The sequence below is a fragment of the Schistocerca nitens genome, chromosome 4 (genome assembly GCF_023898315.1).
Source record: "Schistocerca nitens isolate TAMUIC-IGC-003100 chromosome 4, iqSchNite1.1, whole genome shotgun sequence".
In the NCBI taxonomy this organism is placed as follows: domain Eukaryota; kingdom Metazoa; phylum Arthropoda; class Insecta; order Orthoptera; family Acrididae; genus Schistocerca; species Schistocerca nitens.
Genome location: NC_064617.1, coordinates 865,550,763 through 865,564,854, shown reverse-complemented (window position 1 = coordinate 865,564,854; position 14,092 = coordinate 865,550,763). Strand labels below are relative to the sequence as shown.

Below are 14,092 nucleotides of genomic sequence, written 5' to 3'. Positions count from 1 at the left end.
CAGAATATAGGATGGTGCAGTCAGCCAATAGCAACATCACTGTTAAGTAGCACGAACACACAAATAGGAAAAGTTAATGGTTTAAATTAATATACAAACAGTATAGCTACAAGAAAAGCTAAGCTTTTACATATAATATTGGTCTTTTTTTTTAGCATGTGTTACCCTTTAAGATATATCAAAAACAAATGTGCCTGTATAATAAAGCATGTAAATTTCTGGTTAAGAATTATGAATTATTTAGGAACAAAGGAGATGACTCCCCGAAAGGCTGAACCATTGCGTCATCAACAGATACACTGTACCTGAACTGAATTATGATTCTGGGTAATTTTCATCATGAATGCATACAATGAGTATCTGATGGAGGAATATATCTTCGACTACATAATACTTCGCAAGCCACTGTACAGTGCATGGCAGAGGATACTTTGTATCAATGCTAGTTGTTAGCCACTTGTGGCTGCAGCAATGGATAAACAATTTCTCATATACATCTGTACAAAACCATAATCCACCTTATTCTGTGGCAGCAGAATCATTCTACAGTCCATCGCAATGTTAGCTCTTTCAATTTTCCCAACACCAGTCCACAAAAGATCATTTTCTTCTCTCCAACATTTCCCATCTAAGCTCACAGAGTATTTCCATAATAGTCTCACACAGATTGAATCGACCAGTAAAATATCCAGCAGCACTTACCTGAACTGTTTCAAGGTCTTCCTTCAATTCAACCTGGTGGGAACACAGACACACTAGCAGCAGGCCTACTCAAGAATGGGTCACACAAGCATTCTGTACATCACGTAGTTCCAGCTCAAGATCTCACCCATGGGTGGCAGTCGGCAAAGCTATGCAAACAGTTGGTGGATGGGCAGTCAAACAGCCGAGCCATAGCCTATGTGACTGTACTAGCCTGGCAGGGGTGGCCAAGTGGCTCAAACATGTGCAGAATGTGCACAATAGGGTCACTTGGCCCTCTGGTGGGCAGCTTTGGAACAGCCTACTGTACATGATCTTCTTCATACACTTTCCTCGAACTATTCAAACAAACTGAAGTCCACAATTTACATTTCCTGCATTCTACCCTACATCATTTCGCAACATTACACACAGATAGTTACATAATGTGACTGACTCATGCAGTATGTGATAAATATTATATTTGAACAATAAGGAATGTTTCTCCTACCCATCCTATATGTATGATGAAAAGGAAAAAAGACAATGGCCATAAATATCAAGCTTACCTGGAAAGTAAAGATAAAAAAGCACAGAAAATATTTCTGATGGATCATAGTTCCGCATCTATTTCATTTACGTTGTCAACTTAAAAAGCACTCAATCAGCACAGATGTCCATACATCCTGTAAGAATTAGTACCTCCTTTTTTATGCCAACATCTTAAATGTGTCCTACTTGACTTCCCAACCAATTTTACAATCTTACTGTGGTGTCACCGCCAGACACCACACTTGCTAGGTGGTAGCTTAAATCGGCCGCGGTCCATTAGTACATGTCGGACCCGCATGTCGCCACTGTCAGGATCGCAGACCTAGCGCCACCACAAGGCAGGTCTCGAGAGTCGTACTAGCACTCCCCCCAGTTGTACGACGACGTTGCTAGCGACTACCCTGATGAAGCCTTTCTCTCATTTGCCGAGAGACAGTTAGAATAGCCTTCAGCTAAGTTAATGGCTACGACCTAGCAAGGCGCCATTTGTACCATTGCATGTATCTCAAGATAGTCTCACTTGTATCATCAAGAATGCTGTATACCAAAGGACGATATAAAAGTTAAGTGTTCTAGTAGCTACGTTCTTTTCTTTATCACATTCATTATGAATCCTGTTCCAGACTTCGCGCCAGTTGGCGTGTGTGTACGTGTGCCCTCTCGGCTACCCGTCACTGTGGACTGGCTGCCTTGTCAGTCCACTACATTGGCAACGAGTCTCAAAAGGGACTTTAGCGTTCGTATTGTATTAATTTGCTTGTGTCATGGCTTCGCCACATTCTCCAGATGTACTGTCCGAATTTTATCGCTTGCAGAATCAGCAGACGCAGGCGTTATTGGATGCCCTTGGACAGCTCGTCCAAGGTCAACGTGCGCTGCAAAACGATGCGGCCGCCGCCACTTCATCGCTACCGCAGCCACACCATGCTGTTGCACCTCAATTTAGGCCCTACGAGGCGGCCAACGAGACATGGCCGGAGTGGTCGCGACAATTTGGATTTCATCTCGCCGCCTACAGAATTCAAGGTAATGAGCGGCAGCCGTTTTTGCTTTCATGTGTAGGTGTGTCCACCTACTGTGTGATAGTGAAATTGTTTCCCCGGCGCGACGTAGCAACTCTGTCATACGAAGAAATTTTGTCTGCTTTAGATGCCTATTTCAAGGAAACAGTAAATGTCGTTGCAAAAAGGTATACGTTCTTTCGTACCAAACGTACGGCCGGTCAGACTAATCGGGAGTGGGTTGCAACTTTGCAAGGACTTACTAGGGAGTGTGCATTTGAATGTGACTGTGGACTCCCGTATTCCGATACTATGGTGCGTGATGCAATTGCACAGAACGTTTCTGATGTTCGCATACGGGAACAGATTTTGAAACTCGTCAATCCCTCCCTTCAACAAGTGATAGACATATTGGATAGGCAAGACACACTTGACTTTGCTCAGGACTCATTTGCAACTTCGCCAGCAGTGTGTCACATTAACCGACCCGCCGGGCGCGCTGCACGGAACGCTAACCTGCCCTCGCGCACGTCCGCGCAGCTGCGGCCTAGCTCGCAAACACGTGTGCCGCGTAAGCAAGCACATGCAGTGCTAAAGTCATGCCCGCGGTGTGCAACTAGACATTCGCGTGAGAATTGCCCGTCACGCCAAGCTATTTGCTTTTACTGACATAAGAAAGGACATGTTCAAAGTGTTTGCCAGAAAAAGCTCAGATCAGACAATCACAACCATTCCAGGCCCTTTGCTTCGCGCCGGAATCGAATCAAGGACACACAGGCTCGGGAACCTTCGCCCATGGACATTCATGTAGTTAGTGCCACTCCGCCCAGTGTTCCTCTCGCTAACAGTGACTGTGTTCGTCCCACAAAAAGTGTGCGTCGCCGTCGACGCAAATCCCGTCACGTCGCACGTGATTCTGTACCAGTGTCTGTTCACGTTGCACAAAACGGTCGCTCTTGTCGTCAGCAGGACAATAAACTTTTTGTAGATTTGGACTTTGCCAGACAAGTGATACCGTTCCAGCTCGATACCGGAGCTGCAGTTTCATTGCTCAATCACGCCACGTACAAACAACTGGGCGCACCTCCGTTGCGTGCCGCAAATGTTCAGCTCACGAGTTATTCAGGACAGATTATCCCTGTGTTAGGACAGTGCAGCCTTCTTGCAACATACAAGGGACAAACAAAACTTGTGTCTTTTTACATTCTTCGTTCTTCTTCGGCAGTGAACTTGTTTGGTTTAGATTTATTTCAGTTGTTTAACTTGTCTATCGTAAATCAGGTCCTATCAGTGAACCAGACTGTGCCTTCAGCCAGTGTTTCTAGTCTATGTGAAGAATTTGCAGACATTTTTGCACCGGGCCTTGGTTGCGCTAAGAACTACACTCCTGGAAATGGAAAAAAGAACACATTGACACCGGTGTGTCAGACCCACCATACTTGCTCCGGACACTGCGAGAGGGCTGTACAAGCAATGATCACACGCACGGCACAGCGGACACACCAGGAACCGCGGTGTTGGCCGTCGAATGGCGCTAGCTGCGCAGCATTTGTGCACCGCCGCCGTCAGTGTCAGCCAGTTTGCCGTGGCATACGGAGCTCCATCGCAGTCTTTAACACTGGTAGCATGCCGCGACAGCGTGGACGTGAACCGTATGTGCAGTTGACGGACTTTGAGCGAGGGCGTATAGTGGGCATGCGGGAGGCCGGGTGGACGTACCGCCGAATTGCTCAACACGTGGGGCGTGAGGTCTCCACAGTACATCGATGTTGTCGCCAGTGGTCGGCGGAAGGTGGACGTGCCCGTCGACCTGGGACCGGACCGCAGCGACGCACGGATGCACGCCAAGACCGTAGGATCCTACGCAGTGCCGTAGGGGACCGCACCGCCACTTCCCAGCAAATTAGGGACACTGTTGCTCCATGGGTATCGGCGAGGACCATTCGCAGCCGTCTCCATGAAGCTGGGCTACGGTCCCGCACACCGTTAGGCCGTCTTCCGCTCACGCCCCAACATCGTGCAGCCCGCCTCCAGTGGTGTCGCGACAGGCGTGAATGGAGGGACGAATGGAGACGTGTCGTCTTCAGCGATGAGAGTCGCTTCTGCCTTGGTGCCAATGATGGTCGTATGCGTGTTTGGCGCCGTGCAGGTGAGCGCCACAATCAGGACTGCATACGACCGAGGCACACAGGGCCAACACCCGGCATCATGGTGTGCGGAGCGATCTCCTACACTGGCCGTACACCACTGGTGATCGTTGAGGGGACACTGAATAGTGCACGGTACATCCAAACCGTCATCGAACCCATCGTTCTACCATTCCTAGACCGGCAAGGGAACTTGCTGTTCCAACAGGACAATGCACGTCCGCATGTATCCCGTGCCACCCAACGTGCTCTAGAAGGTGTAAGTCAACTACCCTGGCCAGCAAGATCTCCGGATCTGTCCCCCATTGAGCATGTTTGGGACTGGATGAAGCGTCGTCTCACGCGGTCTGCACGTCCAGCACGAACGCTGGTCCAACTGAGGCGCCAGGTGGAAATGGCATGGCAAGCCGTTCCACAGGACTACATCCAGCATCTCTACGATCGTCTCCATGGGAGAATAGCAGCCTGCATTGCTGCGAAAGGTGGATATACACTGTACTAGTGCCGACATTGTGCATGCTCTGTTGCCTGTGTCTATGTGCTTGTGGTTCTGTCAGTGTGATCATGTGATGTATCTGACCCCAGGAATGTGTCAATAAAGTTTCCCCTTCCTGGGACAATGAATTCACGGTGTTCTTATTTCAATTTCCAGGAGTGTATGAAGCACATTTGGAACTCAAAGTGAACGCGCAACCGAAATTTTTCAGAGCGCGCAATGTTCCCCACGCATTGCGTGATGAGGTCGCCAGAACATTACACGATTTAGAATCACAAGGTGTCATTGACCGTGTGCAGGCTTCTCTCTGGGCCTCACCCTTAGTAATTTTGCAAAAACCTTCCGGAAAATTGAGACTTTGCGTGGACTTCAAGGCAACTGTGAATCCACAACTTGTGACTGCTACTTTTCCTTTGCCCCGCCCGGAAGATCTTTTTGACAAACTGTGCCCGGGAACGTATTTTTCAAAGTTGGACCTAGCAGATGCGTACTTGCAAATACCGGTGGACGAAGAATCCCAGCGCGTATTGGTGGTTAACACACATCTTGGATTGTACCAATTCAAAAGACTGCCATTCGGGTGTGCATCCGCCCCTGCATTGTTTCAGCAATATTTACAAACTGTTTGTGCGTCGGTCCCTACTGCTGCAAACTATCTGGACGGTATTGTGATCTCCGGAAAGACGGCTGCAGAACATTTAGCCAACCTCCGCACATTATTTCAGGTATTGCGGCAAAATGGTCTTCGCTTGAGGAAGGACAAATGTGTGTTTTTTGCTCGTGACTTACCATATCTGGGACATGTAATCAATGCCCAAGGCATACATCCGAGTCCAGAGCACCTCCGTGCCATACAGGACTTGCCTTCGCCACAGAATGTGAAGCAGCTACAGAGTGTGTTGGGAAAAATTAATTACTACCATAAATATGTTCCCCATGCCTCTTCCATTTCAGCTCCGCTTCATCGCTTACGCCGTAAAGGTGTTCCGTTCGTCTGGACGACGGAATGCTAACGCGCCTTTCGCCAGTTGAAATCGGCGTTGCTTTCTAATACTTGCCTTACGCCATTCGATCCCCGGAAACCCCTTTTGTTGATGGTAGATGCATCGGATTTCGGGATCGGTGCTGTGCTTGCACACAAAGATGGTTCGCATGATCGCCCTATTGCCTTTGCGTCCAAATTGCTCTCGTCAGCGCAACGGAATTATTCACAAATAGAGAAAGAAGCTTTGGCTCTCGTATTTGGTGTTATGAAGTTTCACGATTTCTTGTATGGTCGTCACTTTACCATCATCACAGACCACAAGCCTTTGACATCGCTTTTTCATCCACACAAGCCTGTACCTCCACGTACAGCGCAGAAATTCATTCGCTGGTCTCTTTTTCTCTCGCAGCACCGCTACGATATCTTGTATCGGTCCACTGCTAAGCACGGAAACGCTGATGCGTTGTCCCGTTTGCCTGTTGCTGAGGATAAAGCATTCGATTCTTCCGAACTTGCTTGCATGTTCATTGATTCGGAAACCGATGATGTGGTCGAATCGTTTCCGATTGATTTTCGTCATGTCGCTACAGCCACAGCTGCTGACCCTGTCCTTGCTACCGTTTTGCGTCTGGTTGCTACGCAATGGCCCTTGTCAAAGTCACGGATCGAGGATCCGTTGGTTCACCGATTTTTTGCTCACAAGGAGAGACTTTTTGTACGACGTGGTGTTTTGTTGTTGCGTTCTGATAATGATCAGTCCAGAGTCGTGGTCCCACGTTCGTTACAGTCCTCTGTCTTACGGCTTCTTCACCAAGGACATTGGGGTATAGTGCGCACGAAACAACTTGCTCGTCAGCACTGTACTTGGTCCGGAATCGATGCTGCGATTACGAATATGTGCTCTTCTTGCATGGCGTGTGCCGAACAACAATCCGCCCCACCGCGGAAATTCTTTGCATGGCCAAAAGCCACTTCCCCTTGGCAACGCTTACATATCAATTTTGCTGGTCCATTCTGGAATGCTCGATGGTTGGTTGTTGTCGATTCATTCAGTAATTTTCCATTTGTTGTCCGGATGTCTTCCACGACGTCATCTGCCACCATCCAAGCGTTGTCCGCTATCTTTTGCATTGAAGGTCTACCACAGACTATTGTTTCCGACAATGGCCCACAATTCATGTCCGCAGAATTTCAGTCATTCGGCAAGGCCAATGGTATTCAACATCTGACATCCGCGCCGTTTTCGCCTCAGTCCAACGGTGCCGCTGAACGATTGGTCCGGACTTTCAAGTCACAGATGTTGAAGTTGAAAGAGTCGCATTCTCGGGAGGACGCATTGTTGCTCTTTTTGTCCTCGTATCGCTCTCAGCCCCGCGATGGTTGCTCGCCGGCGGAGTTGCTCCACGGTCGTCCTCATCGAACCTTGATGTCTTTGCTGCATCCACCGCATCAGGTTCCTGTGCAGCGGCAGACTCCTGCTTTTGCTCCTGGCGACGCTGTCTTTTATCGCACCTATCGAGGTTCACGGCGTTGGCTCGCAGGGCGCATTCTTCGCTGCCTCGGCCGCGCGATGTATTTGGTTTTGGGGGCCTCTGGTGAGGTGCGTCGGCATCTCAATCAGCTGCGCCTCTGTCGTCGCCCGGGTTCTGCCGCTCCCCGTCTGCTTTCAGCGACGGTGCCGTCCGGTCAGCGCCCTGGGGACCCATCTACTGGCTCACCTCATCCCCAGGTGTTACCGACGCTGCCTTCCCTATTGCCCCATGGCGACGCACCGCTGCCACCGCCGCCTGTTCTCCCGCCGGCGCCGCCCGCAGTGGACGCTTCGCTGAAGCCGCCAAGTGCCTCCCTGGGTCACGCGCCGCCGTCCGCTTCCCGTGACCAGCTGTCCTCCGCCATGGACCTCTTGCCCGCTCCGGACCACATGGCGTCATCGCGCGTCGGATATCCCGACACAATGGAGGTCGACCCTTCGGCCCCTTCTGTCTCATTACGGGCGCATACACCGCATGTTGACGTGCACCCTGGACTAGGTTTTCAGGCGTTTCCTAGCTCCCCTCGGACCGAATGGCAGGGTGCGGGTGGCACAGCCTCGCCTGTTGTTAGGCTCCCCACCTCATCGCATACGTCAACATGGGGTCCTCCCCACGGCGGGCGGAAGCCTTATCACACGACCGTTCGCCGATTTGCGGGGGAGGAATGTGGTGTCACCGCCAGACACCACACTTGCTAGGTGGTAGCTTAAATCGGCCGCGGTCCATTAGTACATGTCGGACCCGCGTGTCGCCACTGTCAGGATCGCAGACCTAGCGCCACCACAAGGCAGGTCTCGAGAGACGTACTAGCACTCCCCCCAGTTGTACGACGACGTTGCTAGCGACTACCCTGACGAAGCCTTTCTCTCATTTGCCGAGAGACAGTTAGAATAGCCTTCAGCTAAGTTAATGGCTACGACCTAGCAAGGCGCCATTTGTACCATTGCATGTATCTCAAGATAGTCTCACTTGTATCATCAAGAATGCTGTATACCAAAGGACGATATAAAAGTTAAGTGTTCTAGTAGCTACGTTCTTTTCTTTATCACATTCATTATGAATCCTGTTCCAGACTTCGCGCCAGTTGGCGTGTGTGTACGTGTGCCCTCTCGGCTACCCGTCACTGTGGACTGGCTGCCTTGTCAGTCCACTACACTTACCTCATACACAAAAGTTTTCCACCAATATCCTTCCTCAACATAAGAAAAGATGCAATATATTTGGTGTGTTATTTGGATTTCAGAATGGATGCACAAAATGTCCCACCCATACCATTGCAATTGATCGTAGGTGGCACTATGGAGACAAAGTGAATAAAATCACGGTGCACAATTCCAGTTGCCACAATCTGTCAGCAAAATGTCGCATTTTGGATTTTTTTGTGTAGAGCTCAAAGAACACTGTGGTTATTTTTCCTGTTGTTCAAAAATATTCCTGCAATATTACTAAAAACATCGCCACCATTAAATTCCATTTTTATGGATCCATACCACAACTGGTAAAAACAAAACCCTTACAGGATCACTTTAAAAATCCATCTGCCTGCCCCCTTTACTGCCCCTTTTACTCAGGAACAGGTAGAGGTATCCAGAATGAGATTTTCACTCTGCAGTGGAGTGTGCGCTGATATGAAACTTTCTGGCAGATTAAAACTGTGTGCCCGACCGAGACTCGAACTCGGGACCTCCCGAGTTCGAGTCTCGGTCAGGCACACAGTTTTAATCTGCCAGGAAGTTTCAGGTAGAGGTATCAATTTGATTTCTATTTGGTGTGTTATTTGGATTTCAGAATGGGTGCACAAAATGTGCACCCTTACAGGATCACTTTAAAAACCCATCTGCCTGCCCCCTTTACTGCTCCTTTTATTCAGGAACAAGTAAAGGTATCAATTCGAAATTTATTCTGTGGTTTTTAGTACTGTGATAATTGTAAAAAAAGACAAACAAACAATTGACTGCTCAATGGAGTATGACAGGTGCCTAATGTCATGTTCGCCTAATTCTTTTGAGCAATGTGTTGTAAAATTAGCACATCACCAAACCACAGGTTATCTATTTTCTTCCTTCTTCAGTTTACTGCAATTTAATAATTTTAGAAAGTCAACATTTTATTTTAGTGTCCAACTTGATTCCTTGAATCAGGTGTCCATTTTGCAGTATATAATATACATTATGTAATTTTTTTTGTATTTAATTTAATTTTGATAGTATAGTCATGAGTTAAAAAGTTGTTTAACTATTTATTTATTTATTTTCATGATTCTTTTTGCAATGAATGTTTTTACTGATTTTTTTTTTAAAGTAATCCTCAATAAGATGATTAAGAATAGTTGTTTTTCATAGAGTCTTACGAAAGTCTGTTAAACTGAGTAGTTGTTCCGCACTGAGTTGTTTCTATAACAACTTCTACTTTTTCCAAATTTTTCCATTTCTATAACAACCTTCCAGTCTTTTTTAAAAGTATTATTAACATCTTTAAATGAGGTAGGTTATGTATGAGTGGGATGAAGAAAACACTTGCACAAAAGTCGCCCAGTGCAAAGCCAATGTTTACTTCATCACCATCACTCATCACAACAAAACTACTGAATGCAAGCACAGCTGCGCGTAACAGCTAGTCTGTAATAAAACCACTTTGCAGTAATAAGTGGATATCACATTTTAAAAGAGATTAGTCACAAAAGTTTACAAAGATATAGCAATTATCAAATCAAAATTATAGCAGTATTGATCTTCGAGTCAGTTGTGCTGGGACCTCCATAAGCATTAGACACAACAGACTTGAAGGATGGCCTACTTCAGAGTTGGATCAAATAACTGAAATGTTTAACTTCAGACAGTTCGGTCTTTAATACGCGTTCAAGTCCAGTGTAGGATCTTATATGGCTTTCTAGCAGTGCAATGATGATGACGATTCTGGGTATTTTGTGATTTATCATGGATCAGTACAGGATGCAATGCAGAATAAAGATATTGTGTACAAAAAAGTAATATATTGTGTATTGTAGAAAACCTGCTTATCAGTCAAAGACATACATGAAAGTCATTTGAGAACAACATGTCCCAGAACAACGAAACCGATGTCACACAGTAAGTGGCAAGAATAGGGTAACATGGCAGTTTCAGCAGAAAGTGTTGAGAAGTACATGCAATAACTGTGGTAGGTACCAGGAACATTAGATACGGCATACATTAAATCTACTGAATAGCCACAGGCAACGTCAAAAAGGCTATCGAAGACAGCTAGTTTTCACTGTGGTGAAACAATTGCATGAAATTCCAAGCCACAAGTTTCTCCTCCAAGTATCAAAATACTTTGTTTCCTTCCATTTACAGATGGGGAAATGATCATCATGATAAAATAAGACAGACCAGTATTCACACAGAATGATTTGAGTTGTTCTTATTCCTACACATTATTCAAAAGTGGAACGGTAAAGATACAGTTTAAAAGCGACTTTGTAGGTCCTCTGCCAAGCATTTAAGTGCTAACTGCAAACAAACATGCATACTAATAAGGAATAATGAAAATTAGCCATGTCCTTCTCACAGGAACCAATCTGGCATTAGCCTAATGCAATTTAGGGAAACCATGGAAAACCTTACTGGATAACTAATGTCTTTTGCCTGCCCAATAAAACAAGAGCATTATTGGGAGGCATCAAAGATTACCTCAGTTTGTGCAAGGCAGACCTATATCAGGTTATTCGTCAATGTGAAAAGACACATTGGAGAAACAGTGCACACCATCGAAGATCTTTGTTGAGAACACCAGAGGCACACATGACTTACGTATATCCTGTCCAGACTTCCAAATACTTGGACAACGTCATTAGAGAGGCCACAGAAATTCCAACCAGGGTTGATCTCATCAACTGAAATTGTGGCTATAATCTTAGCAAGGTTTGGGATCCAGCAATGAGTTTAATTAAGAAGTCTGCCGACAAACAAAATGATCTGGCGACTATGGCTGACAGAGCACCTGCATCAAAGCTACCACAGACACCAACACTACTGTGTCTGCGACTGCTGACACACAACTGTGGGCACGGACTGCAGTGAGAACGGTTCGCGAGGGGGGGGGGGGGGGGGGGGGAGATATAAGTCGGTCGGTGCCCGCAGGAGCTCAGTGCACCTAACAATGGTGACAGTCTGATCCCCAAAATATTGTGCCTGTCGGACCCTGTGAATTGCCAGTACACCAGTGGACTGTTCGATCAGCAAATATGCAGGGAGAAACTGAAGAATCACATTTAAAATTTTGTTCTCTGAAATGTAAACTCAGTGTTTTACCACTGCATAACCTCACTCAGTGTAAATTTAAGGCATTTGGCTTATCCACCAGCACGCAATACCTTTGGCGGTTCCTCAACTGCTGCTGCTGGTGCCACATCCATGTGGACAGCTGCCACTGGCGCGGCTTCCTCTTTTGGCGCTCCAGCTGTCACTGCCTTCAGAGGTGCGGCAACCGGCACCTCTGCTGGTGCAGCAGGTGGCTCGACGGGCACCGGAGGCTCCTGGCGGGCTCCGGGCACTGGCGGCTCCCGGCGCACTTCAGCTGCCGGAGGTCCCGCCTCGACAGCCGGCTGCTTCGCATCTGGAACCACCAGCTCCTCGGGAGGTTTCTTATTGTTGACAGCAGCAGCCGGATCCACAGCAGCCTGTGCCTTTGCCAGTGTGTCTGCCACCTCACCTGCAACTGGTCAGAGTCATTGAAAATAACAAATATGTAACAGCCAATAGTACACAATTTTGTTAACCCTATACAGGAATCTATATTAAGTATTGATCAATTTGTTAGTGCTCCACTGCAAGTTAACTTTGTGGTGATGGATTTCATATTGCGAGTAGCGGTTAGTTTTCATTCTTAGTTACCAAGCTCAGCATTGAAATTTATTCTATATTAAGTATTGATCAATTTGTTAGTGCTCCACTGCAAGTTAACTTTGTGGTGATGGATTTCATATTGCGAGTAGCGGTTACTTTTCTTTCTTAGTTACCAAGCTCAGCATTGAAATTTATGCTGTTTCTCTCTCTCTCTCTCTCTCTCTCTCTCTCTCTCTCTCTCAATGCAATGTCAGAAGACAGTGTTAATGATTGATGGTCACACATAATGCTATGATCTTGTCTTATTTACTGGCTATTAGAGTATGCTTGGAAGGAAAGTTTGTGACTAAGTATTACATTTCTGGTTCAATCTGTCCTATAATTGTGCCTGTCTGCAACCTGACATGTCTTTTTTACTGTAAGTAGCAATCCTACATTGCAGACAGAGGATTTTGGTGTAGGTAATACAGACCACAAAGTAATTGCACGAGCTCTTCGAATGGCACTTCCCTTGTACTATTAAATTGACTGGGAGACAAAAACACATCAAGGGTGCCCATCCGGCCTGTCCCTTAAGTACAAGGGGGCTTGTGGGACCTCCCAGAACATCCCCATCTGTTGACTTTAACTGGCTGCCTGCCTGTCTGTCTGTCTTTCTGTCTTTGCTGGTGACCAAGGGCCCTCTTTTATATACACAATACAGGCCCTTAAATTGAAATGTATTACACATCATCAATTATTTTGCACATTACTTCCAAATCTGTGATATGTATAACACATACTTCATTATTTCTTGTATTCTTTCCAAACATGAGCTGGCTTGCAAATTAATGAAACAATTTTCTGGAGTAGAGCAGACAATATGACACTGAAATTTACAAAATTTCAAGCTTACAGAATAGAACATTTATTCCTCTACAGCTATGAGACGGGATGAGAGGGATAATGTGTAAAATGTTGGAGAAAATATGCCAGAGACACAAAATTTGTGCAGAACTCTTCTGTATTAGAGACATAAGTACAGTTTACAATGAAATGAAATCTGCCTATATCTCCCTCCACCGCCCCCTCCCCCTTTCCTCTTCTATTACCTATTAGTATATAGTCAGTAACAATGAGAATGGAAGACTGGTGTCCCATCAATGAGGATGTCATTTACAGACTGGGCAAAACACTAGACTGGGGAATGATGTGGAGGGCAACCAGTAGTGTATCTTTCAAAGGAACCATCCTGGCATTTGCTATATTCAGTTTATAGAAACCATGGATAGCCAATATCTGGATGGCTGGACAAGCCCTTGAAACACTCTCGTCCCAACAAGAGTCCCACGTTGAGGGCCATCAGATCACTCACTGGGGCAGATGCATGTTGTCAGCTACCTGCAAAGGGGCATTATTTTACTGCATTAAAGCCTCATTCTGTAGCATGCACACAGCCTTTCTCACTGATAATGGCACATCATTAAACCTACATCTTTATCATTGTTCCGCAATTTATATCTAAGTGGCTGGCAGAACGTTTACAGAACCACTTTCAGACTATTTCTCGATCATTCCACTCTCAAACAATACGCGGAGAAAATGAACATCTGAATCTTTCTGTGCAAATTCCAATTTCTCTTATTTTATTACAATGGGCATTTCTCCCTACAACAAAATCTTTTCCCATTCACATTGTAGGACTGTCGGTATTTTTAAAAATATCAGGAATCCGATAAATCAATATGTAAAAAAATATTATTATCGTCAACCGATGTATCGAAAAAGGTATCAATACATCAATATACTGACATAAAAAATATCAACCTAACTGCCTACAGAAATATCACCTGCACATCTAAATATACTGCTGGTTTTAGAGCTGTATATTTA

At 46.1% G+C, this 14,092-nt stretch overlaps 1 protein-coding gene across 1 annotated transcript in view; it reads right to left on the bottom strand.

The window, feature by feature from the left end:
* LOC126251901 (putative sodium-coupled neutral amino acid transporter 10) overlaps window positions 1–14,092 on the bottom strand; it is an 81,286-nt gene that overhangs the window by 15,248 nt on the left and 51,946 nt on the right. Inside the window, exon 10 of the mRNA XM_049952625.1 lies at window positions 11,749–12,092. Within this exon, the coding sequence (XP_049808582.1) occupies window positions 11,749–12,092 (344 nt within the window). The remainder of the gene's footprint in view (window positions 1–11,748; window positions 12,093–14,092) is intronic.